The 23770-nt window shown below is 52.6% G+C and overlaps 1 protein-coding gene across 2 annotated transcripts in view; it reads left to right on the forward strand.

Annotated features, from left to right (window-relative positions):
• Positions 1-22798, forward strand: part of LAMA5 (laminin subunit alpha 5) — a 166300-nt gene extending 143502 nt beyond the window's left edge. For both annotated transcript variants that reach the window (XM_084645460.1, XM_084645461.1), the window contains exons 60-80: positions 144-286; positions 1577-1762; positions 2563-2699; positions 4654-4807; positions 5576-5709; positions 5914-6076; positions 6991-7122; positions 7579-7730; positions 8466-8598; positions 9373-9513; positions 10326-10456; positions 10564-10731; positions 10966-11098; positions 11927-12084; positions 12561-12750; positions 13405-13557; positions 14702-14861; positions 15035-15165; positions 15787-15877; positions 17191-17310; positions 19731-22798. In XM_084645460.1, coding sequence (XP_084501586.1) covers positions 144-286; positions 1577-1762; positions 2563-2699; positions 4654-4807; positions 5576-5709; positions 5914-6076; positions 6991-7122; positions 7579-7730; positions 8466-8598; positions 9373-9513; positions 10326-10456; positions 10564-10731; positions 10966-11098; positions 11927-12084; positions 12561-12750; positions 13405-13557; positions 14702-14861; positions 15035-15165; positions 15787-15877; positions 17191-17310; positions 19731-19891 — 3071 coding nt within the window. In that variant the 3' untranslated portion in view covers positions 19892-22798. The remainder of the gene's footprint in view (positions 1-143; positions 287-1576; positions 1763-2562; positions 2700-4653; positions 4808-5575; positions 5710-5913; positions 6077-6990; positions 7123-7578; positions 7731-8465; positions 8599-9372; positions 9514-10325; positions 10457-10563; positions 10732-10965; positions 11099-11926; positions 12085-12560; positions 12751-13404; positions 13558-14701; positions 14862-15034; positions 15166-15786; positions 15878-17190; positions 17311-19730) is intronic.
• The last annotated feature ends 972 nt before the right edge of the window (positions 22799-23770 follow it).

Genomic DNA, 23770 nt, shown 5'->3' on the forward strand with positions numbered 1-23770 from the left:
AGCCGCTGCTTCACTCCCTGTGATGGCTGCTCTGTGTCTGTTTCTTTGGCTTGCGCCCCCTGATAGCTGAGTGTTGGATCCCTTTCCACCCCGCTGATCATTATCCCCTGCTCCCCTTTGCCTCCCTGAAACACGCCCGCCAGTGTCGAACCTGGAAAGCACCATTCCGCTGCTGCTGGGGAAGCTGAGTGGCCTGGAGAGCAGGAGGAATAAGAACTCCACTGTGTCCGAGAACATCGTGCGAATCCGCCAGCTGATCACGCAGGCCAGAAATGCTGCTAGCAAGGTAGGGGCTTGCGGGATAGGGCTGTATATGTGAGAGTGCTGGCCTGCGGATGCTCTAAAGGTGAACCCCTCGTGGCTCTAATTAGCACAGGCAGGCACTGAACAAACCTCCCTTAGGCTGCTTTCTGCAAGGCTTCATGGGAGCCCCTGAGTTTGGTTTGGGTCTTGATTGGCCAAAATAGGTTGACTGATTTTGTAGGAAGGCAAAGCATGCTGAAACTTTGTTCCTCTTTTGGCATCACGTAGGGCAGTTTTAAAAACTGATTTTCAAGGCTGTGGAAATGGGGGTTGAGCAGGGATTGCTCTGAAGTCCAGATATTGGGGGGGATCCATTTGAGGGGGTAGGGAAGAATGATTCAGAGTCTTGATTGTACACTTTGTGCTCTCCCCGGGCCCCTCCAAATCTGCAGCAGGCTCCACATGGTCTTTATGGATCTCCCCTTCAGAGCTTCCATAAAAGTACTTTGTCATGGTTAAATCTTGGCTTTCTAAGTACAGCTGGGCAAAAGATTTCAGGCAAAGCGCTTTTTTTTTTATTTGCCAAACAATACAGATTCAGGTCGACTGAAACATTTTGCGAACTTGTCAAATTCACTGATCTAGTTCTGGGCCAAAGAGAAACAAACAAAAACAATCCCTCCAAAATCAAAATGTTTCATTTTGACAGTTTTGAAAGAAAACATTTCAATTTTTTTGTCTGACATTTGCATCAAAAAATCTCAAATGATTTTTAAATAAAATTTAAAAAGAAAAGTTTTGTTCTAATCTACATACAGGGGTCTTTTTCAACTTTTTGGTTCACCCAAAAATTCAACAATTTTTAGTTTTAGGTTGACTCAAAGTGAATTTTTTTTTCTTGATCTGTTCTGCAAGTGAACCAAAAAAATCACCTGCCCTCTGCATCTAAGCATCAGTCTACAGTGCAAGAAAAGACCCGCGGTTGGCCCGGGCTCGCAGGGCTTGGGCTGAGGGGGGCTGTAAAATTGCAGTGTAGATGTTTGGGCTCGGGCTGGAGCCCAGCGTTTGAGACCCCGCAAGGAGGAAGGGTCTCAGAGCGCAGGCTCTCACCTGCCCATCTCCACTGAAGTTTTCAGCCCTGCTCCATGAGGCCCGCAAGCCCAAGTCAGCTGACCTGGGCTCTGAGACTTGATGCTGCAGGTTTTTCATTGCAGTGCAGACGTACCCTAAACGTGACTCTGCCTGGACCGGTAGCAAATACTGCCATCGTAAATGAGGAGTCAGGCTGCATGAGCTGCTTCTGTCAGCCTGGCTTTGATTTCTCCACCTCTAGGTGAAGGTACCAGTGAAGTTCAACGGCACCTCGGGCATCCAGGTCCGGACTCCCAGCGACCTGCAGGATTTGGCCGCCTACACCTCCCTCAAGTTCTACATCCAGAACCCGGAGCCCAAACCCAGGCAGCGGCGTCAGGATGGGGCCGACACGGGACAGTTTGTCTTGTACCTGGGCAATAAAGAGGTAAGAGCTGCCCGTCCAAACACAGGAGTGGGAGAGGGACCTGTGCAGCAGGCAGAGCTTGGGCTGAGTGATCCAGATGGGGAACAAGTGTGCGATGGATGGCCGTGCAGAGCTCTGGATGGGGTGCGAAAGTCTCGTATCAGGAAGGTCTTATATGCTGCATTCAGCCAGTGAATATCTAAGCCAGCTGTCTCCGTTCACCCAGCTTCTCCCTACTGCTTGTAAAGGTTTCAGGCACTGATAGTGGGAGCACGGTGTCCACTGTTACTGTCAAACATTATTGAATTCAAACTGAGAGGAGAGGGGACAAAACCCTCCTCGGGGCAGAGCACGGGGGCTGCTGTCCCCTCACAGAGGCCCTGGCAGAGTATGGTAGGAGACAGCAATCGCCTGGGCCACGCCGCCCCCAGGGCTAGATGCTGCTCATTTACAGGAGAGCCACTGGACTGTGTGTGAAGGTAACAGTGAGCCTCCAGCCCACGCACGTTCCCACTGCGACGTGAACACCACATTGCTTTGATCCTAGCCCTTGCAATGGCGCATCCCTCTGATGTGCAGGTGCTGGGCTCTGCATGCACTTGAGTGTTTGTTTTTTGAGGGGTGAGAGTATCTGGTTTGTATGTTGTGTCCTTTGGTTGGAGCTAGGCCTCCAATAATCCCCTGGAAGACTTTGCACTCAGCTGTAAAACTCCTGAGAGCTGACTTGCCCCTAGAGCATCACTTTAAACTCCCTCAGTGATTTCCCCTTTTTTGGATGGGTTCGCTGCAAACCCTTTGGATTGTTTGCTCTGTGCATTCAGGCCAAAGGAGACTACATGGGTATCGTGCTCAAAGACCGCAAGGTGCAGTGGATCTATAAACTTGGGGATGAAGAACCTACCTATTTAACAGTTGATGAAGAGATCGGAGAGCAGTTTGCTGCAATCAGCATCAACAGGTACAAAATCCACACAAGCCACTCGCATAGCCGGCTGAGCTAGAGAAAAAACTAAAGCAGCAGAGGGAGACTTTGCAAAGTGGAAGTGAGAGGGCGAGAGAGAGTAATTTTGCATTCGCATCTGTGACAGTTCTCGAAGTGAATCACCTTGTTACCCGCTCTGCCATCCTGGGCTCCAGCAAGAGGGACACTTCCTAGTGCTTAACTGGGTGCCAACTCCCTGACACCTCCTGTCTGTTGGCCACCCAAACAATCTTCCAACTATGCCAGCCTTTACTTTGCCTTCCAGGTTAACAATAGGTGCACCCCAGTCCCTGAGCCCCTTTGACGTGTTCCTCTGTAGTCCAGTCCTTTCTCCACTGAACACACTCAGAAATACCACTGAACAGCGTACACACCAGCTTGTATGATTCAGCTCAGGATCAACCCCGTGTACAGCCCCACAACACTGAGATATATTTGTAGTGAAAACAGGAATAAGTTTATTAACCGAGATTCAAATATTCCAGTGAGGAAGGATAATGGAAACAGAAGTGTTACATGTAAAACAAAATCAACACACTCTTTCTAGAGACTAAATTTAACTTAACAGGTTAACCTCCTGTCTAAAGCAGTCTTCATCCCACCCAAAGCCTTGTGCAGCGTTTCCAACCAAGGCTGGTTGTGGTCCCATTTTAATAAATGTAAATGCACTGTCTGTTTACTTCCTAGGTGCAGGATAAGAGGGTGTTCTCCTTTTCCCCCAGTTACAATCCAGTAAACCTTGGAAGTGCACCCCAAGAAAAGGCTCTCTTCTCCCTACTGTTCTTCTCTTCCTGTTAAATCTCAGTCTTTCATCTGCATTTAGCTCAGGCTGGGGATTGGGAATGAGGCAATACTCGGTTTACATTTCGATGAATAGATGGGTAAACATCTCTGGTCTGACGGGACACCAGTTTCTCACCTCTGGTTGGTGACAGCCTGTCACAGTACATATACACAACTCCTTAAGTATCATCCACACATTCATGTCGCAACAGTTATGGGGATCAGTATGATACAAGCTTTTATTAGAGACCTCACATGGCCCTCTTTGGTGAACTAGAATGTATGAGCTGGACTCGGCAGATACCTGTAACCTCTCTGCGTCTTCTCTGTGCCCCTTTGCCGGCGGACATTAGGAAGCTTTGGGTCACAGTATCTTTCACCCTTACAGTCACACATTACTTAAACTTCTCCTCTCCCTGGTGAGATGAGTAAAGGATACCGCAGGGCTCCCTTCACTAAAACGCAGCCATCTCCAGGGCGAAATGCAGCAGCTGGTTAGCAGCGTGCAGGAAGAGAAGAACAACCCCACATCCAGTGGACACAGAAGAAATGTTGGCGTGTGGCATGTAATGCAGAGTCAGGATTTAATCAGAGGGCAGGGTCCCAGTCCACTGTAAGCCTGCAGGTGACACTATTCAGCTACGGCCTAGCAGTGCCATGGGACTTTGAAAGGTGGCCAGGACTTTAGGATAAAATCTCACCCGAAAGAACCAAAATGCAACCCCCCATCTCTCTTCTCCCCCCACGCACACATGCCTAAGGGAGTGCTTGGCACTAATCAGATCCTGCAGGTGCTGGGGAAGGGAGAGCAGAGAAAGGCCTTCCTGGGCAATGAGGCAACTCTTGTGCCTAGCTCCACTATGGGAGTCTGCCTCCCCCAGATGAGCATTTCACCTCATGGGTACAGTCTTTAAAGCCCATTGGAGCTGCTGTGATTTGCTGACTATGCTGAGATGCTCCAATTTAAGTGCACTGCAGTCCCTGGGCTCACCCAGGGAGAATTTAGCCCATTCTCTGCAGGGGGCTCAGTATGGTGAGTCTCATGCTGTCGGATAGAGCTGAGGGGGAGGTTTGGGTGTGGAGAGGGACTCCCCGTCTGCCTGGCTCTCTCGTCCCCTTGTACTGACTGTGTGATCTCGGGGGACAGGATCCTGCAGTATGGACACATGTCTGTGACCGTGGAGAAGCAAACCTTGCATGAGACGAAAGGAGACAGCATAGCCAAAGGAGAGCAGGGGCTGCTCAACCTCGAGCCGCACAACGTGGTCTTCTATGTGGGGGGCTACCCCACCAGCTTCACGGTGAGATGGGCTAATGCAGCAGAGCGGGCGGAGACGGGGTTCCTGGATTCTTTGATCCTCAGTTGACTCCGTTTACACCTGTGGGCACATTTGTGTCTCCACTGGACCAGGATTTGCGATACCACAAAGAGCCTTTTCCCTCTGTTCCTCCCCCTTGCTCCCTGGCTTCACAGGCCTGGGTCTGTGTGGGTTTGTCCCCACTGAGCACTTGTTCCCTGGATCAGACACAGCTCTGGCTCCCTCTCCACCCCTTGTGAGTGGCACAAACCACAGGGGGCTGCGCCCATGTTTGGAAGGTAGCTATCAAATAAATGAACAGAGGTGGCCCTGCTGTACCGTTCTGTCCCAAGCCGCTCTGTGCCTGTCCTCTGCTGTGAAGTCCATCAGATTTCTTTCTCTAAATACAGTTGGATGGGGGGATTCTTTTGGCCAGCCCCTTGTACATGTTCCCCCAGCTGACCAGAAGCACATCTGCCATGGCAGGGCCTCTGGCTTCATCCTTATCACATGACCCAGGTGTTTCCATCTTTTCTGGATAATATTAGAGATAAGGGGTTGTTGAGCTCTCTGCTGAATCTCGGCATTTGTTATAAGCTCATTCCATTTAATACCTAGCATTGTTTGGAGGCATTTGCTTTCTTTGCCTGTTAGTTATTTGGTTCCCCTACGTTAAAGTGAGAGCTGAATGCTCAGGAAGGCAGGATCTGCCCCGCTGGATTAAACTAACCCTAAAAACTTGTAGCCGTAGACAGTGACATTCTTCTTCAGCCTCCAGGGACGCTGCGCTACCCCAGCTACCGGGGCTGCATCGAGATGGATACGCTGAATGAGGAGGTGGTGAGTCTATACAACTTCCAGCGCACCTTCCACCTGGACACAGCTGCTGACAAACCCTGTGCAAGGTACGAGAACTCACTGCACTGCCTTCAGCATGGTGGGAACGTCTCCTGTCCCTCCAGAGCTTAGAAGGGTGCCGAGATAGTCACCGGGAAGGGGGTGACTTTCAGTTAAACCTTCGACTGAGTTTGACTGTAGTAATTTTTGTTGAAAGTTCTTCCCCACCCCTAAAAGCCTGTAACCCCTTTTCTTTCTCTTGCCTTGTTCAGGTCCAAATCCACAGGAGATCCCTGGCTGACAGATGGCTCCTACTTTGATGGTACTGGCTACGCAGAAATCAAATTTGAGAGCCAGATCGGCTCGACCAAGCGCTTTGAACAGGAAATTCGTGTGGTCTCTTACAACGGGATTCTCTTCTTCTTGGAGCATCAGGCAGGTCCCCCTCCCGCATTTGTCCCTTTGTTCATCTCTGGGGGGTTTACATACACTGAGTGAGTCAATGGAACGGGGGTGGGCATCTGAATCTTATTATTCTGTCTAAGGCACGAGCCGATTCACTCTGTAGTCCACATGGTTTAGGAGCCCAGAAATGGTGCTAAAAAGACAAAGCCCTTGCTTGAAGGAGCCTGCAGCTCTGGCAGACGTGACGTCATAGGACAGGCACTCGGCACAAGAAGGTGCAAAAGCACTGCAAGAGGACGAGGGTTTTCACAGGATTTGGAGCGAGGCAAAGGGCTTTTGGGGAGCCGTATGTTCGCAGTGTGCTTCAAAAGCCACCAGAGGTTCCAGGCCCAACGCAGCCAGCTGGCAAAGGGGATGTTCTCATTTCAATCATAAAAAAAGCTGCTTTTAGGAGCAGAAAGCCTCTGGGAGCCCTGCCCAGGGAGCACTGAGCCCTGCCGCCCATCTGTGCGCTGTGCTGGACGGACTCCCCTTCTGAAGAGCCGGACCATGTTTCCTCCTAGCCAGAGGCGGGGCTGGCTTTGCCGCTGGGAGGTGGGTGTTGCCAGCCCCGCCTGCCTTTCCGTTCTGTGCTTTGTGGGGGCAAGGATTGCTATGTGACGACAAAGTCCCTGAGATTCTGCTGCAGTTGCACAGTTACCTGCCCAACTCCCGACACACCCAAACGGATTTTTGGTGCAGACTCTGGCTATGGTGGTTTTCTCCCACAAATCCCAGGTGCTGAAAGGGAGGCTGGGCTCAGGATCGGGCCCTGGATCATTCCTGTCCTATCCGCAAGGAGTGATGATGGCGCTCTGGTTTCAAACGCTGTGATCCCTTGCTGGGGGAACTGTCACCTCAGTGCACCAAGAGACTGAGTTGGACTTGTCTTACCCTCCCCACAGGGCCAGTTCCTGTGTCTGGCTGTTCGGGATGGAAAGCTGGTGCTTTACTATGACTTCAAGGAGGGCCTTGAGATGGCAGCATCCAGCAGTGACCCCATGTCTCTCACCGTCAGCAGCACCACGAACAAAGCGGTAATTCAGGGCTGGAGATGCTCCAACCCAGGGTTGGTGTTTCCCTGGGCTTCTAGACGAGCGATCTCCGCTTGGGATCTAGAAGTGGGGGGGCCTGGCAGCAGCAGGAGGTGCCTGTCCTGATCTAGCTGGTACCACACCTGGCCGTTTGGAGGAGACCTTCTCAGTTCCAGGGTGTCTGCTCGCAGCAGAGCCTGCCGCTTGCTTTTCTCCCTCAGCGCTTCACTATGGAAACCCAAAACGTAAGCGTGGCACTTGTAGGCACTGTTTCTCCCATGGCGTGAACGGGGCTCCTGGTACATAGATGCTCAGTGCAGGACAGACCAAGTCCTGCAGGCTCTGGGACCCTGTCCTGGCGCTGTGGAGCTGACTCATTCTTATGCGCTGCTCCACTGGGGATAAACCCGTACCCCGAGGGTGCAGAAGTTTATTTATCATTTTCCTCTTCGACTCCAGATCCAGATTTTCCTCCTCACCATGAGTTCCAAGAAGCGCATCTTAGTGCGGCTGGAGCGACACACAATCTTCATGGTGGAGCATGAGAACTCCCTGGAGAATGCCGTTTCCTACTACCTGGGGGGCATGCCTGTGCTCCTGCTGCCCGAGAGGTGACAGTCCTAGCCTGCCGGGGGAGAGTCATTGAAGGGGGCAGGGTTGCTTTCTGAAGGGAGGAAAAGGTCTTTCTCCTGATTTGCTTCAGCATCCTTCCGTGAAGATTCATGTGATGGGTACCGTAATCTCCCCTGCCCCCTCCCCAGATACATATAACTGCTCAGCCCCACAGCCTTCGTGTGCTAGCCACTATACCTAGGTGACTGCCTGCCCTGTCCGAGCCGTCAAGCCAGTGCTAAACCCAGGGTTGTGAGTTCAATCCTTGAGGGGGCCATTTAGGGATCTGGGGCAAAAAAAATTGGGGATGGTGCCTGCTTTGAGCAGGGGGTTGGACTAGATGATCTCCTGAGGTCCCTTCCAACTCTGATAGTCTATGAGCTCAGAGATTTGTATTCTCCTCCTGTAAATGAGGCAGAAGTCTCTTCCTGGTAATGGACAGGACCAGGGCTCCTTGCAGAGGGGAAGCAGGTTGGGCTCTTAGTTGCATCCTGTTTATTTCCAGTGACTTAACTTCCCTGTTGCCCTTTGCACGAGGTCATCCATGGACATCTGGTCACCCTACTTGGAGCTGACACATGCTCCAGGTGCCATTTATCTCCCCGGCCCCAGAGTAGAACATTTCCCCTTGGAGCCAGGTCTGTTTGGTCATAGATATCAAGGCCGGAAGGAGCCATTAGTCTGAGCTCCTGCGTGACACAGGCCGGTTAACACAGCCCCTTCCCCCCTTTCAGCTTGAAGGCCATCTTCCCCAAAGGAGGTTCGATCCGGGGCTGCATGAAGGGCCTGAAGGCACTCGGCAAATACGTTGACCTAAAACGCATGAATACAGTTGGAGTGAGCTATGGCTGCACCTCGGACCTCCTGGTAAGTGGGGCACTTCTGTCCTGGTACTGCACTGGGTAATTCTCTCCACTGCCCCTGGGGACAGGTGCGAGGCAGTCTGCGTCAATGCGTGCTGCCTGACCCTTTGACCCGGTGTCTCCAAGAGGAGATACAGCCTGCAGCTGTAGAAAGGATCCAAAGGAAACGCTGCGGAGCCGTGATCTCAGAGCTGTCTGCCTCGCGGCATTAAAGGCCCAATTCTCCTCTCGCTTACATTGCCATAAAACAAGTACCCCACTGAGCGTTCAGTGCAGAGACCCAGCCCGGAGGCGAGTCAGAGCAGCTCTTTGCAGCTAGTACCAGTGCTGAGTAAACCGTTAGGAAACGCATACCGCCATGTGTGACATACACACATCCCCCCCCCCGTATCTGTGGTACTTGCCTGGCCCCCAGTGTCAGGAACACCACCTCCCAGAATGACGGATGCTATGCAATGGAAGGGTTCCATTGTCAACAGAGCTGTGTCTGCACTGGGGGTTAGGCCGGCATAGCTACGTCGGTGAGAGAGAGAAGGTTCTTCGCACCCCTGACTGGCGTAGCCAAGTCAAATAATGTTTACATGTAGACCAGGCCTGAGCACTGCACAGCCGTTACTGTATTTATTCTCACAACCCCCTTGGGAGGTAGGGCAGTGCTGTTATCCCCATTTTACTGAGTGGGAAACTGAGGCACGGATCAACTTGCTGTGGCTGCCTGGCTCACTTGTAAAATGGGGAAACGCCCTGTCATTGCGTTTTCCTTCTCTGCCTCCTGCAGGTGGCCCGCTCGGTTAAATTCCACGGCCATGGCTACCTGACGCTGTCTCTGAAGAATGTGCCCTCGTTGCAGGACTTCTACACAGGCTTCAGCTTCCGAACGAGCCAGAGCAACGGCCTGCTGTACTCCCACAGCACAGCGGTAGGACTGCAGTGCACTTCTGCTGCCCCCCGCCCCCCATCACAGTGCGGCCTGTGCTTCACCTCGAAGGGGGCTGCACGTTTCTGAGCCCCGAGCTGCTTCTGTTTGAGGCTGTGGTTCGGCTGGCTCTTGCAAGCAGGGTTCATTGAGCAGGGCTGAGGAGGGGAGGGGGACGCTCTTGTGACAACAAAGCCTTCGGCATCCTGCTCACCCCAAAAGCCCCACCCTCAGCCCCAATTGCTGCCTCACCGGAGAGGCGTGACTGTAACAGGAATCCCAGCAGGGAGCAGGTGAGCTCTTGCATGAGTTCAAAGGTCTTTGGCTGGTAGTAACAGCTGAAGCAGGGAGTTCAGAATGGCGGATCATGTGAGCCGTATCTCCTGGGTGTACGGCAGGAGGTTTCTATTACTCTCTCAAAGAAAGGGAGGAGTTTGTTCCAGTGGTGAGTGAACAGTAAAGGGAAGGGGGCGGGGAAGGGTCTCTGTTTAGAAAAGCAATGTTAGTAGATCCTCTCTTGCCCCTTCCCGGTGCATCTTTTGGAGCCGCAAAATCCTCTCCAATCCCTTAGCATGGAAAGCTGGATTCTGGCACTTCTCCTGGAAATAGATCTCCCCAGGCATGAGGAACCCTCACTTCCCATTCCGCCTGGGGCCACGTCTTCCTGACTTGCAGTGACATCACCCTGATAACTCTGAGCCTGGCTGGGTGTCCTGGGAGGGAAGTCACGCCAGGAGGGCAAATGGCCGTTGGTTTCCTTGTAGTCGTTCGGCTATGCCCAGCTCTTGTGCGAGGGGTTATTTTTACCTTTTCAGGAAGGGAGTTGTCAGGTGTCTCTGAAGAATGGCCGAGTAGCCGTGACAGTTCTGAAAACTGAACTCACCACAAAACATGCCTACGCGGATGATGCCAGCCACTACGTCGCCATCTACAGCGACGCCACGGGGTACGTTCCAGTCATCCGGTAGAGCAGCACTCTCGCCGCTGGTAGGCATTGCCTCGTCGCAGGGGGCACCTGGGCCGAACGAATCACTAGTCATGCTCCCATTGCAGGGTTCGGCTTTACATAGATGACCAGCTCCAAGGGCCCAAGCAAGGGGCCCATCGCTACAGGAGGCATAGGCGCCAGGAGGAGCAGATGCTGTTTCAACTGGGCGGTTTGCCAGGGGCTGGCGCTCTTAGCAACCTGACGGGCTGCATCGGGAATGTCTTTGTGAAGCGGTGAGTGCGGTGTGCTGCCAGGGTTGGTTAATTTGCACCTTTGGTCCCTTCCCCTCCCAAATCAATCTGCTCATTTAGCCTTTCCCCCAGTCCGTCTGTAACTCTGGTTCCCCCTGCGCCTTCCTGATGTGCTGAGGTGCCTGACGCACCTGGCGTTTGCTCACCTGCTCTGGATGTGCCACCCCGGGGCTCCCCCACAGTAATGGATGGAGACCTGTTTCCTTTGTGCAATAGGAAGTTGGACCCGCAGATGGTTGTGGACCTGCAGCAGAACACAGAGAGCTTCAACGTGACCATGAGCTGCCCATGGGACCAGCAGCCGCAGCAGTTGAGAGTGTCTCTGAAGGAGGACAGGCGGAAACTAAAGGTGTTGGATTCTCTTTCCACTCTTCAGCTCCCATCTCCTAGCCGAGCTGTGGACTGGTGGCTTAAGGGTGCAGTCAGTTGATGGCTGGAAATTGGGCAGGGCCGGGGATAGGGAACCTCCCAACTCCTGCCTGCCATTGTAGTTGTGGTTCCTGTGGGTGAAACATGACGCCGTACTCTGAGCTGACATTAACCGCCTGGGTGTGGACAGCAGAGGAGCTGCCTTGGAGCTGCACTCCCCGACCCATTCAGTCCATCTCCGCTCTTCCTTGCTCCTGGCTTTGTCCTCCAGCCCCGGGCACTGCACCCCCTGGCACTTGGGCTGCATGACGACTGGTGGGGCTCTGCATTCCCAGGAGCCCACTCTGCCTTCCCAGGCCCCAGTGTGTCCCATGGTCACCCAATGAGGGACACTGGTGTGGGGGACACTTCCAACTGGTCTGGGACTATGCCCTGCAGAGTCAGTGCCACTCCGGGATTGGTGATTCTGTGTTCCCCAGGGGGACGCTCCCCAGCTGTGAGTTGGGTGGCAGCAGTTTTAGGAAAGGGAGAGGGGGTAATTTGGGGTCTGCTATGAAGAGGCAGTAGAGAGACACTCAGTGCACCTTTGGGCAAAACAGAAAAAAGCAAACCAGCTCTTCCCTCTGTGAGCCCAGATAATCCTGAGCAGGGGTGGCTTTGGCCTATATGGGCACTAGATACAATGGTGGCAGGCACAGGGTCAATGCATTGGTCTTGTGTGTGTTGGCAGACAGTGCCCAAGTCCTCCACAATGCAGCCGTAGCTTTTCTTACCCAGACCCTTTCTTTTCCAAATTGTTCTCTTGTAGGTGCCAAGCAAGGCTGCATTGAAAGACCGCAGGCATTACCAGGACAGGACCTGCCAGTTACCCAGGCACCCCAAAGCTGCTAAAGGTGCCTTCCGGTTTGGAGGATCCTCCACGAGCCGTGTGGAATTCGATGACATCCCAGCGTCCTTCCGCGAAAGGTGAGTGTGCTGTGTCTGCCCTGTCTCCGTACACCCAAACCCTGCTCTACCACCCGTTGCGGAGGAGCACGGGCTGGTGATGAAGACACCAGGCTAGGAGTCAGGAGTTCTGGGGGCTGGCCCTGGGTCCGCCATAGACTCCCTGACGGGAATCAGTGGCAAGTCACTTTGGCCCAGATTGTTAAAGGTATTTAGGGGCCTAGGCACTTTTGAAAATGGCACTCGACAGTGGCACCCATCTGCGTCTTTAGGCACCTAAATCCCTTTAATAATCGGGCCCTTAAACTCTCTGTGCCTCAGTTCTCTTGATAACCGGGATAATTCTTAACCCGCTCTGTGGGGTGTGTGAGGGTCGGGAAGCTCCTGGCAATCTCAATTGGAAGGTGCTGTAGCAGGGGGCATGTTGGTGGTAAGCTCTCGTTGCAGAGGTGGGGTGGGGGGGACTGTGTCCCTGAACAGCCCCTCTTGTTCTGCAGGTCCCACTTCTCCATGGACGTCAGGCTGAACTCATCCAGTGGGCTGCTGTTCTACGTAGCCAGCAAACTGCAGGGCTCCTTCATGGCCCTCTTCGTCTCCAGTGGCCGCTTCGTGTTCCTGGCAGATCTCAATGGGAATAAACTGAGAATCCGGAGCAAAGACAAGTACCATGACGGCAGGTGGCACACAGTAAGCAGAGGGACAGCTGGGCTGGTACTTGGGAGGGCGAAATGCATGGCACGCAAAGCTCCCTTTTCTAGCCCTAAACTTTTCACTTGTTGCCCATTCTGCATCTCGGAGCAGTGCCACGGAGGGGCAGGAATTCCACCCACGATAGGGTGGCCAGCAGGGAACGTATTTGTGGCAGCTTCTTTTTCTTGCGTTGTTGAAGCTAATGTTCTTTTTCAGGTGGCAGCTGTTTTGAGGCTGCCCACGTGGTTCTAATCCCCACCCATCTGGCAGAGGCGTGGGGTGTCTGAAGAGAGCAAAGTGGATGATGGGAGGGGTCATGTTTTCAAATAGACAGTCTCCCTTCCATCGCTGCGATTGGTGGCTATGGTCGTGCACCTCTGACGACCTGATCGAGGTGCTAATCAGAGCCCTTCGGAATCATGGACCCCCATCGATTCTGAGGCCAGAAGGGTTTCATTGCCTGACCATTACATCCTCCAGCATGTCGGCGCCTTCCCTCCCTTCCCAAATTTAGTCTGATTCTTCTCCCTCGCCAAAGCTGGGTTCTCCAGCTGGACCATGGGCTTAGTAAACCATGTGTATGGGTAGAAACAAGCGGTTATTGCTCTGGACCCAGCTTACCACGCAGTGTGTAACTCTTGCTTGTTGCAGGTCTTCTTCGGCAGAGATGGGAGCAGGGCTCAACTGGTCATCGATGGCCTGAGAACTCAGAATGGCGTGGTGGCTACTGCTGGAGACTTTCTGGTTCAAAGCCCGTTTTATGTGGGGGGAGCTCCTGCTGCAAAAGCCAAGGCTCACGTTCCAGTAAGGACTCCTGGAGCCTGGTCACGCTATCCCAGCTCACTGCAGGAATAGTTTTTATACCGGGTGTCCTCCCTCGTCTGGCAAGGGCAGGGGACCCCTGTTGCACACCACTGCCTTCCCAGATGAGTCTGGCTGGCAGCCCTTGGAGTCTCTTGGCTTGTCTCGGCCTCCTCCCACTGTGACCGCATTGTGCAAAGTGGTAAAAGTTACCAGGCAAAAATTAAGCTAATGCAGCTGTGGGGAGAGTTGCCCAGATTCTCATTTGCACCCAGGCCCTGCTGCCCTGCTAGGGGCCAGACGGTGGGCACAGCACACACACCTGGAACCCCCAAACGAGCCCCTGTGCATCCAGATCTCCCACTGAGCCACCCGCACGCAGATTGCCCCACACCTGGATCCCCTCCACACTTGGATCCTGCTGGGCTGAGCCTGTCCACCCACACCCTAGTGCACCTGGTGCAGAGGGACAGGGCCTCAGGACCCCTTAGCTTAAGTCCCCTCTTCCCTGCCAGAACGGCATAAAGGGGCCTTAGTGCCAAGGAGTACCAGCCCAAGTGATGCTCAGGCATCCATGCTGTGCTGTTAGATTTGCCAGCTGCCTTCAGTGCCATGAATCACACACTGCTGAGTTTCCTGGAGACGCTCTTAGGTGCTGATGGAGCTGTTCTCTGGTGGCTTTGTTCCCCGCTCCAAGAGGTTGCAGAGGACAGTAGTGGGCTCTCTGTCCGCACAACTCAGTCTTACCACTGTTCCCTCCCCTCATTCCCCAGGCATAAGGGGCTCTTGGGAGGCTGGGGCCTGACCAAAGCCAGGGCAGTCAGTAGAAGGGCTTCTCTGAGCATCACTGGGTGCTGGCTCCAGTCCTTAGCCAGGAGACCTGGGCTGTAGGGAATGGCCGACTGCTGTGATGGGGCGGGGGTCTCTGTGCAGCTGTGGGGTTGTTCCTTTGTCCTGTCAGGGAGCCTAGAGCTGCAGAAGAGGAGGCCGCAATAAAACTAATCCCAGGAGTGGCTGGTGGGTCGGAGGAGAAGCCCTCCAGCCCATTTATTGGCCACATGCGTTTCCCACCCATGCCCTGTGCCGACAGGTAACGGGCCAGGCCTGCGAGCGCTCGTCAATCCTGGCCCTCTCCCTCTCTCTCCAGGATACTTCTGTCCCCAGCTTTAGCGGCTGCCTGAAGAACTTGAAACTGGATGGGAAACCCCTGGACTCCCCCTCTCGCGTCTTTGGAGTGACGCCCTGCTACGAGGGGGCTCTGGAGAGTGGCATCTTCTTTGCTGCAGAGGGTGGATACATGACTTTAGGTATCAGACTAGCTGGCTCCCTGATCCCTTGAACCCTCCCTCCCCATGATATGGCCCGGATGGGTGCTTTCCCAAGCAGTTTGGCCCTTCACCTTGGGAGGCACCCATAGCCTCTTCTTCCAGAATGGCACTGGGCACTCCCCATCCCTGATGGCTCCCGTTTCCCCTTCCAGCCGACTCTGTGGCGATGGGGCAGGACCTGGAGCTGAGACTGGATATCCGGCCCCGGAGTGCCTCTGCCTTGATTTTCCACATGGGCACACAGAGAAAGCACTACCTCACTCTGTACGCAGATGACACAAAGGTACGTCAGCAGGGCGCGGCTGGCTGGTGGTGAGTGCTGGGGGCTGGTTGGTGCAGAGTCCCAAGGGCTACAGATGTTCAGAGTGGCCCTTTGGTGCAGGGGGTGAGCCTAGACGCAGCTGATGGAAATCCTGCCCGACCGGCCAGTTCCTCCTGCCCATTTCTAGCTCAGATCCTCTGGGGCTACCTGGAGGAGGCAGCCCGTTTGGCGCTGTCAGCGCACACGTGGAACGAGGGTTGGCTGATCACACCGCGGGGCCTTAAAACCTGAGCAGTTGATGCATTCCTCCCTTTGCCTGCCCCCGGCTGCGTCCCACTGCCCTCCTGACTGGGAAGCTTCTTGAGCAGGTCTCTTGTTGCTCTCATATCTCAGGAGAGATGTCCTGGGGCTCATCTTCGGAAAAGCTTGTCCCCAGGAGGGCTCCTTAGCTGGGGTAAGGAATAAAATCAGCACTTAGCCTTCATCCCAGGGAGAGGGAGCCAGAGGGGAGATGTTCCAGTCACATTACTTAATGTCCTTCTGGAAGGTGCTCAGATACCACGGGGATGGGCCCTTCCCCCATCCCTCACATTCCACCGTTAAGCCCAAAACTGTCTAAACTTGGCTCTGTTGTTTCATTAGGTCACAGTGAAAGCAAACACTGGGGCTGGGGAGTTTTCCACGTCGGTGGCCCGTCCATCACTCTGTGATGGTCAGTGGCACAGCATAGCAGGTGAGATGGCAACCAGTAATCAGCCACTATTACTGTTGGGAGGGATTTTGCATACCACGGGGCCGTAGGAATCTCGGATTTCCCTCTGCTGCCCTCCTGCAGGGTTGACTGCGGTCAAGGCTGCAGGCGCAGCTGGAAAGAGCTGTGTTCAAAACTTGCGACTGCTCCCTGTATTAAGAAATCAGTGGCATTTTTAAGGCCTCTGACAACCGTTTCCGCTTCGCTAGTGCCCTTTATCTGAGGATCTCAAAGCCCTGTACAAACAGTAATTAAGGCTGTCACTGGGAGGGAGGGATTAATTATTTGATATTATTAGCTCCATTTAACAGGTGAGGAAATAATGAGTTACAGCAAGTTCAGTGCTTTGCACCGTACACATTAATAACAGACTTGCATAGAAGAGAAGCAGGTGTCCGGATTCCCAGCTCCCTGCTCTAACCACTAGCTACACTGCCTGCCTTAGCAGTTAGCACTTCTAAACCCTCCCTTTTGTTATGGGGAGTTGCATGTAAACTGAGTCTCCGAATGCTGCAGTGAGACTCCATGGCTGGGGTTTTCAGAGGGGCTCAGAACTGGGGCCAGGTTTCCAGGGATCTCTGCTCCTCTTTAGCACTGTTCTGAGTGGTCAGAAGAGTTCAGCATGCCGGGCGGCTACAAGGAGCTGAAAATCTGGCCCTGTGTCTTGGTAGCCAGGGAGTGAGGCCGTCCAGAGCCATGTTGGTTCTCAGCTGATGGCACTCTGTGCACAGTCCTGGAGCATCTCTTCTCGGTGCCTCTCCTCTGCCCCGTCAGCACGCCAGAGCAGGAGATGAATGCTGCACGTCTCATGAGTCCCATTGCATTTTGAGCTAAGAACTGCTCTCTGGAGCCTCGGCTGTCTCCTGTAGATAGGCCACTCGCTCCGAAGGTGGTGTGCCTGCCGGCCGGGGGCAGCACTGTTCTCTGCAGTGCTCTCGGTTCAGTCTCACCACCTCTCCTGGCTGGCTCGAGTTGCAAGTAGAGCCGGTTGGAGCCTTTTTGGTGGAAATATGCTGCTTGGCTGGAGCCGGTGTGTTTTGCCGCCATGTATCCATTTCAATGATATTTTTGATGGGAGGGGCTCGCCAGTCACTTCCACGGAGGGGCGCTGACCCTTTTGAGCCAAAATCAGACCTTGCAGCACAATTCGGTGTCGCAAAATCATTTGAAAAGTTTTGGTTTCGTTTGGAACAAAAGCACGTTTCAAACCCTGAAAGCTGCTGCGACACAGCAGTGCCGCCCTCTGGCCCGCTCTAATGGGGAGATCGCGCCGCTGACTTTGGTTTCTCTCTAAGTCATCAAAGGCAAAAACGTGATCCAGCTGGACGTGGACACAGATCGAAACTACACAGTGGGACCCAGCCAGACTCGCTCAGCGGATACCAAAGAGACGCTCCATCTCGGGGGCGTGCCAGGTGAGTCAGAGGAGCATGGGAGAGCCGGCGGTGAGTCACTGGGGCTATAGAGTTCCTGCTGTCAGATCTTGGTCCTGAATTTCTCAATGCCCAGGGGCACGTACTCTGTTCCCGCCGTTGCGACGGGGCTGGTCGCTCCCCTACTGCGGTGCACTTAGTTTGAGTTTGTCTGTTAGGCAATCTCCCAAAGAAGTGTCTGGTCCTCATAGAGCACTTGGCTGGGAGCTGCTAACCCCTCAAGCGCTCAGCTTGGGAGGAGGTAGCTATGTCTAGCTGTCCCCTCCCCGTGTTTAAGGCTGTAGGGGTGTATTCGGAGCCCCCACTCTTGGTATTTTGTGGGATTGAAGATTGTTACCCGTAGAGCTCCCAACAGCCTCACGATGAGAGCATGGGGCTTGCTTGGCCCCCAGCTGCTTTGGTTTACTCCAGAGGGAATTCTGCACGAAAAAATTAAAAATTATGTGGACAATATTTTAAAATTCTGCAAATTTTATTGGTCAATAAATAAATGTGGCTCCAGCATGGCAGTGGGGAGCACAGGCCACTGGCTGCATTGAGGTGGGAGATCACCCTGAAGACCCCACCTCCCTCAGGACAGAGACTTGGCAGTGAGGCTGCACCTGACCCTGACACAGAATAAGGGCTGAGCCTGCCCCAGAAACACCCTGGGGTCCTGTCCCTCTGCGCCAGGTGGGCAGGCCCAGCCCAGCAGGATCCAAGTGTGGAAGGGGTTAGTGTGGAGGGGATCCAGGTGTGGGGCAATCTGGGTGTGGGTGGCTCAGTGGGAGATCTGGATGCACAGGGGCTCGTTTGGTGGTTCCAGGTGCAGGGGCAAGGGGACCCTGCAAGGGATGCAGGTGAAGGTGGTTGGGGCTCGGAGGAGCTTAGTGGGGGGGCGGGGGGGAAGAGGTCCAGGTGCTGGGGAAGTGGGGCTTGGTGGGGTGGGGGTCCAGGTGCAGCTGGGTGGGGGTCTGGATGTGGGGGGCTTGTCAGAGGGGTCTAGGTGTAGGGGGGTAGGGCTTGTCAGGGTGCGGGTTTGATGGGCCTGCTTAACGGGGGAGCCCCAGCTGCTGCCGAGGGGATCCCGCATGTTGGGCTCCTGCTTTGCCATGTGATTCCCCTATCCCCTTTTCTTCTCCATCCCCCTCCCTTCACTCACATTCCCCTTCCCTATTCCCCTCCCACTGCCTCTTCCCCCCCACCCTCAGTTCCCCCACACACCCTTTACCTAGCCTCACTCCGGGCACTCACTGTTTCACAGAATAGCAAACGGGAAGTCTCCCAGCACACAGAAGGGGAGGACAACTGGCACTAGGACCCAGAAGGCGGCATTCGGCTGCCTCACAGGGAGCCAGAGACACAGCCTCCTTCAGCTGGACAGCTCTGCGCTTGCAGAGTGAGGGGGAGCAGTGGCATGTAACCCCGTGTGTGCCCCCCAAGGCCTTGCCTCTCTTTGGAGCGGGGCAATCCCCCCAAAACCTGTGCCCATGTTCACCCCTCCCCCCGCTGTCCATCCCCCTTCACCCCACCCGGCTTCCCTTTGCTTCGCTGCCGTCTTCTGCGGGGAAACACAGGAAATCTGTGGGGGGCTGTTTTCTGCGGGCACACAGTCCCGCAGAATCCCCCCAGGAGCATTTGGTTGCAATTAGGCACTGCTCTTGTTGCTGAGAACTTCCTGGGAGGGGACTTTCTGTTGGAGTCTGGGGAATAGCCCCTCTTGACAGCTGTGGTTAATTGGACCCAATTCATTTTAGGCTCCATCCCAATAGAAACCAGTTAGACTGTGCCAGCAGCCTCTGGCAGTGAAGGTTTACTTCAGGGAAGAGGTGGGGCAGCACAGCTTCCCCCTCACCTTCAGGGTCCTGCCTCAGGTGACACGGGCGTGCATTGGTCCAGCCCATCCTCTGAATAGACTCTACCCTTCAGGACTTCTACAAAGTCCCTTTCCAGGCCCACAACCTGCACAGAAGCAGGGCGATGCCACTCACATCAGCAGGCACGAATCTGGGCCCGGACGCTTGTTCCTTCTTTCATCTTGCTGTGGGGTTGGTTTGCTTTAAGTTCTTTGCTGGCCAAGGTTTGTGTTCAGGCTTAACTGGGCCTGCGTCCCACAGCTCCTGCCCCCTTTCTGCATTGCATTGCATTGCATTGCAACTAGGAGAAGCTGATCATGAAAACCCACTCTCTCTTCCTCCCCACCGCCACCCCAGAGAGAGCAAAATATGCCTCCCCCCATTACAGAGCCAAACCAGGCTCGCTCGTTGGCATCTCATCTCAGAGGAGATACCAGCCACTTCTGTGTGTTGAGCCAGGAGCGAGTCTGTTTCAAGTTGCCACTTGCCAGTGACAGCCTCGAGCCCTTCCCTCCTCTTGGTGACGGCGCTTCCCTTGCTAACCAGCCCCTTTGTGCCTCTCTGCAGGAACTGCCATGCTGGGGGCTGTTTCGCCGTCCCTGCTGACTCCTCTTCCCCATTACGTCGGCTGCGTAAGGAATCTGGTGATAAACCGGAACCCCGTTGACCTGCCACAAGCTGGGACTGTCGGGGGCTCAGTTGGCCTTACGGGTTGCCCCGTGATTTAAAGAGCGTAAAGCCTGAAGTATGAAAAGCTGCACTACCCGCCAGGTGCCTTGCTGGGATTAGACACTGAGCCTGCGCTCTCTTGTAGCCTTGACTAACAGCTGCTAGAGACACATGAGCTCCAGCAACTACGGGGAAGCCATGGAGGTCCAAACCCAGAGAGGGGCCAAGCCTGCAGCTCCCCACTCTCCCTGTTGTCATCTTTTTATCTTCGATTGGTTTTGATTATTTGTGCCTCTAAGGATGCAGCCCTCCGTAAACCCCATCTCCAGCACGCAAGTGTTAGAGACAAACCCCTGTTGTCTGTGAACTATGGCTCTTGCTGCTTAGAACAGCAGTGTAGAAGGAGAATGAGTGCAAACCCCCACCTCTGTTCATGTCACCTGACGCTTACGGGGCTTCCCTGCTGTGGGGGTGGGTTGGAGAGTTTAAGTTACAAACTCTTTTGTCAGAGGAATAAGAACAGCCTTTCCTAAACCTGGCTCTCAGCATAGCTGTTACTACTGTCTCTTTGCTGGAGTAAGGCCATTGGGATATGCTTCAAGAAAACACCCCTGAGAACTGGAAGTACACCAGTGTGTGTTGCCAACTTCAAACAGATAATGAACAATACAAAGATTTCTTTAGAGATAAGTATGAACAAGCTAAAGCTGACAGGTGTTCAACCCATAGTCACAGAGCATTATAAAACTCCTGGATCAAAGGCAAAACAGTCTTCTCATTCAAGGAAGAGAATCTTATGGTGTCCCAAAATTTAAGAAGAGAATCAAGATGTGTATGCACACAGCTGGCGGAGGAGGAAATAGTGAGCTACTTCCACCCTCTCTGGCTCTGGACGTGATCCTGCAAAGTACTGATCACTATCAAATCCCTTTGCCTTCAGTCAGCGTGGAGGGCACACAGCACCTTGCAGGATCAAGTCTTCTGTGTGCAACTCTGAAAACTCCTCACTTGCCCCCAACCAAACCCTCTCCTGCTCCTCTTCATCTGCTCCCTTGTGAGGGATCAGTAGCAGTGCAGCCCCTGTGGTCTTCACAGGATCCAGAGGGTAAGCCTAACATGAACATATGGGGATCTAAGGGGGTTTAAGGCCTTGTAGTGCTAAGATTGCGCCTGGGCATACCGTCAGAAGAGACCAAATAAATACATTTTCGGTACTCCCCCTGTTTTCCTACAGAGTTCAACAATTCCTGGGTTTGCTTTGGATTGACTTGTTTGAATCTAATTGCTTGACATTCTACAACTAAGTTAGGAATTCTGCTTAGGGATTGGTTCATCTTTGCCAGTACAAGCTGTCTCTCTACATTTGTGAATAACACTGCCAAAATACCTACATGATAAAGCAATTGTCCTTTAAGGTGAGATTGTGGGGGGGGGTCAGTCCCCCTGTGCCATAATTGATTAGCCCTACCCTGTCAAGCTGGGAAGCAGCTAAGGGGTGAGCTGATGCTTTAATGCATGCTTGTGCCTTTTAGAAGAACAGAGAGAACTCAGTCTGAGGAAGGAGCAGCCATGTAGAAAGACAGACTGGGGTGGAAGGGAGCAGCGGATAGGCTTTGGCCATGCAGCTGAGGGCTCTGTGTGTTTGGTAGGAAATGCAGTGAGGCTGAATGCTATGATTTGGCTGGTACCAAACAGATCCTGCAGAGCTTGACAGCTGAGGACCTTACAAAAAGGTACATGAGTAGATTGTGATGCTAGCTTGTTTTACAGTGAATTAAATACTTGAGCAGACAATAGAAGCTATAAGACATTTTTCTGAGCCTAAGAGACAGAAAGGCCTGAAGCCATCAACCACTGCCTGACCAATCAATGCTTCTTACAGTTAGAGGCTGTTGGTGGGTTGTTCTGAATCATGTGGATTGGCCAAGTGAAAACACAACTGTGAGCCCTTCCAAGGTTAACAAGTCTATCTAAAAAGTCCCAGCAAACAAAAGGTTATGAAAGACGTGGTGTTCATGCCCATTCCACAACACCTCTTCCTGCCCCTCTAGGCATTAGCCAGCAAGGAGCTCAGAGGGAGCTAGAGCCTGCCCAACAGATACCACTGAGGGAAAAAAAATCTCTGGCCACAACTTGGGCATGCACCTAATGTGGAATGGATGTGAGCAAACACTTGAAGAAAACTTCTGACTCAACCACTTTAAATGCCCCTTCTCCAAACATGCTTCATCGTGCCTGAACGGGACTGAGAACAGAGGCCAGGCAGAACATGTTACAGAAAGGTTAGTGCTTGCTCATGTCCATTCCCTTACAGGGCACACACACCTTGAGCTGCCCTGGCTTTAAGCCTTTCAGCTGGAGATGAGACAGCACAATCTCTCCCCCTGAGAGATGCACATTGCCTCTATAGCAAAACATCTCTGTGCGTTTAGCTTGCTGCAGCGTTCTCAGTGCTGCCTGGGATTTCAGGAGGAAAACCCACCTCACACTAGTTGAAAGGAAGATGTCAGGTTTGAGAATCTCTGATTTTGGGGAAGGAGGGAAGCCCCAGGGATATGATATTCCTAGAAACTTTTAACCCTGTCCCCCAATGAAGACCTGTTGTATGACAACATTGTGTTTATTTCAGAAAAAAAGATTGGTCATAACCCTGCCAAGCTTTGCCCTCTGACACTTCTCACCTGCGGCATCTTTATTTCTAACGTCCACTCTAGTGCAGCTTTCATTTAAGAACAAAACCATTTTTCCCCACTCCACCTATAGTTCACTTATATACGTCATATATATTTGTGTGTATATATCTAGTCACATGGGGACAAAATCTTGTTTCTGAAATGGATTTATAACTTATATCTATGATTTTTTATGATGGGTAAATATTGTAAAATGGGCTTTTAACATGTCTTTATTACCTTTCAACAAATATGATTGTGACCCATTTTTAAATTGTAGTATTAAAGATGGTCTTTGTAAATCACTGGTACATATTTTTGAGTCAAATAAAAGTTTGTTATCTACTGTGTTTGAAGAGGGAGGATGAGATTTAAGCAGCAGCTGGATTCTTTTGAGGTGAAACAATCCTGTTGGTCTCACTAACCTAGAAGTAGGTGACTGCTGTGCTGCGACACTTGGGATTGCAGTCCCCAACTTGGACCCTGAATCAAGTTAGCTCCTAGGAAGATTCTTTAGTTGCTAAAATGGATCAGCAACCTTTGGCACACAGCCCATCAGTGAAATCCACTGGCTGGCTGGGATGGTTTATTTACCTGTAGTGGCCACAGGTTTGCCCAATTGCAGCTGCCACCAAATATCCCACAGCTATTTGACATCTTTGTTTTCTTCTAGGTCATTGATAAACTATCAATCCCCCATTTTTGTGTAATCTACAATGAAGAGAACAAGTTACCAAGCAATCCAGTTGCTCTGAATCAGTAACGGGTACAAAGAATATAGGCCACACTGAGACTCTCTCTCCTAGGAAGCAGTCATCCTGAGAAACAGGTGGTGGGGCATGGTGGATAAACATAGGCTCCCCACTGTGCTGCTGGGATGCAGAAACAGGAAATCTCAACTAGGAATACGGAGGTTATGTTACTTCTATATTTGGCAGAAATATGAGCACCAGAACTGAGCACAGTACTTGAAGGATGTAAATAAATAATTCTCCTAGCTCTTCTCACAACCCTCCCCAATTTAAGGATTAAAGTAATTGCTGAATAGGCTCAAGGAGCTCACTCTATTTAGCTTAATTAAGCAAAGGTTAAGGGGTGATTTCAAGTACTTACATGGGGAACAAATATTTCATAATGGGCTCTTCAGCCTAGCAGAGAAGGGTATAACACGGAGCTAGACAAATTCAGGCTTGTAAGTTGAATGGTAATTTACTACAGGGCATGATCTCTTTTTAATCGAGATTTGATTTTCTCCCCTAAAAGCTC

The sequence above is a fragment of the Lepidochelys olivacea genome, assembly GCF_965140295.1.
Source record: "Lepidochelys olivacea isolate rLepOli2 genome assembly, chromosome: 13".
NCBI lineage: Eukaryota > Metazoa > Chordata > Testudines > Cheloniidae > Lepidochelys > Lepidochelys olivacea.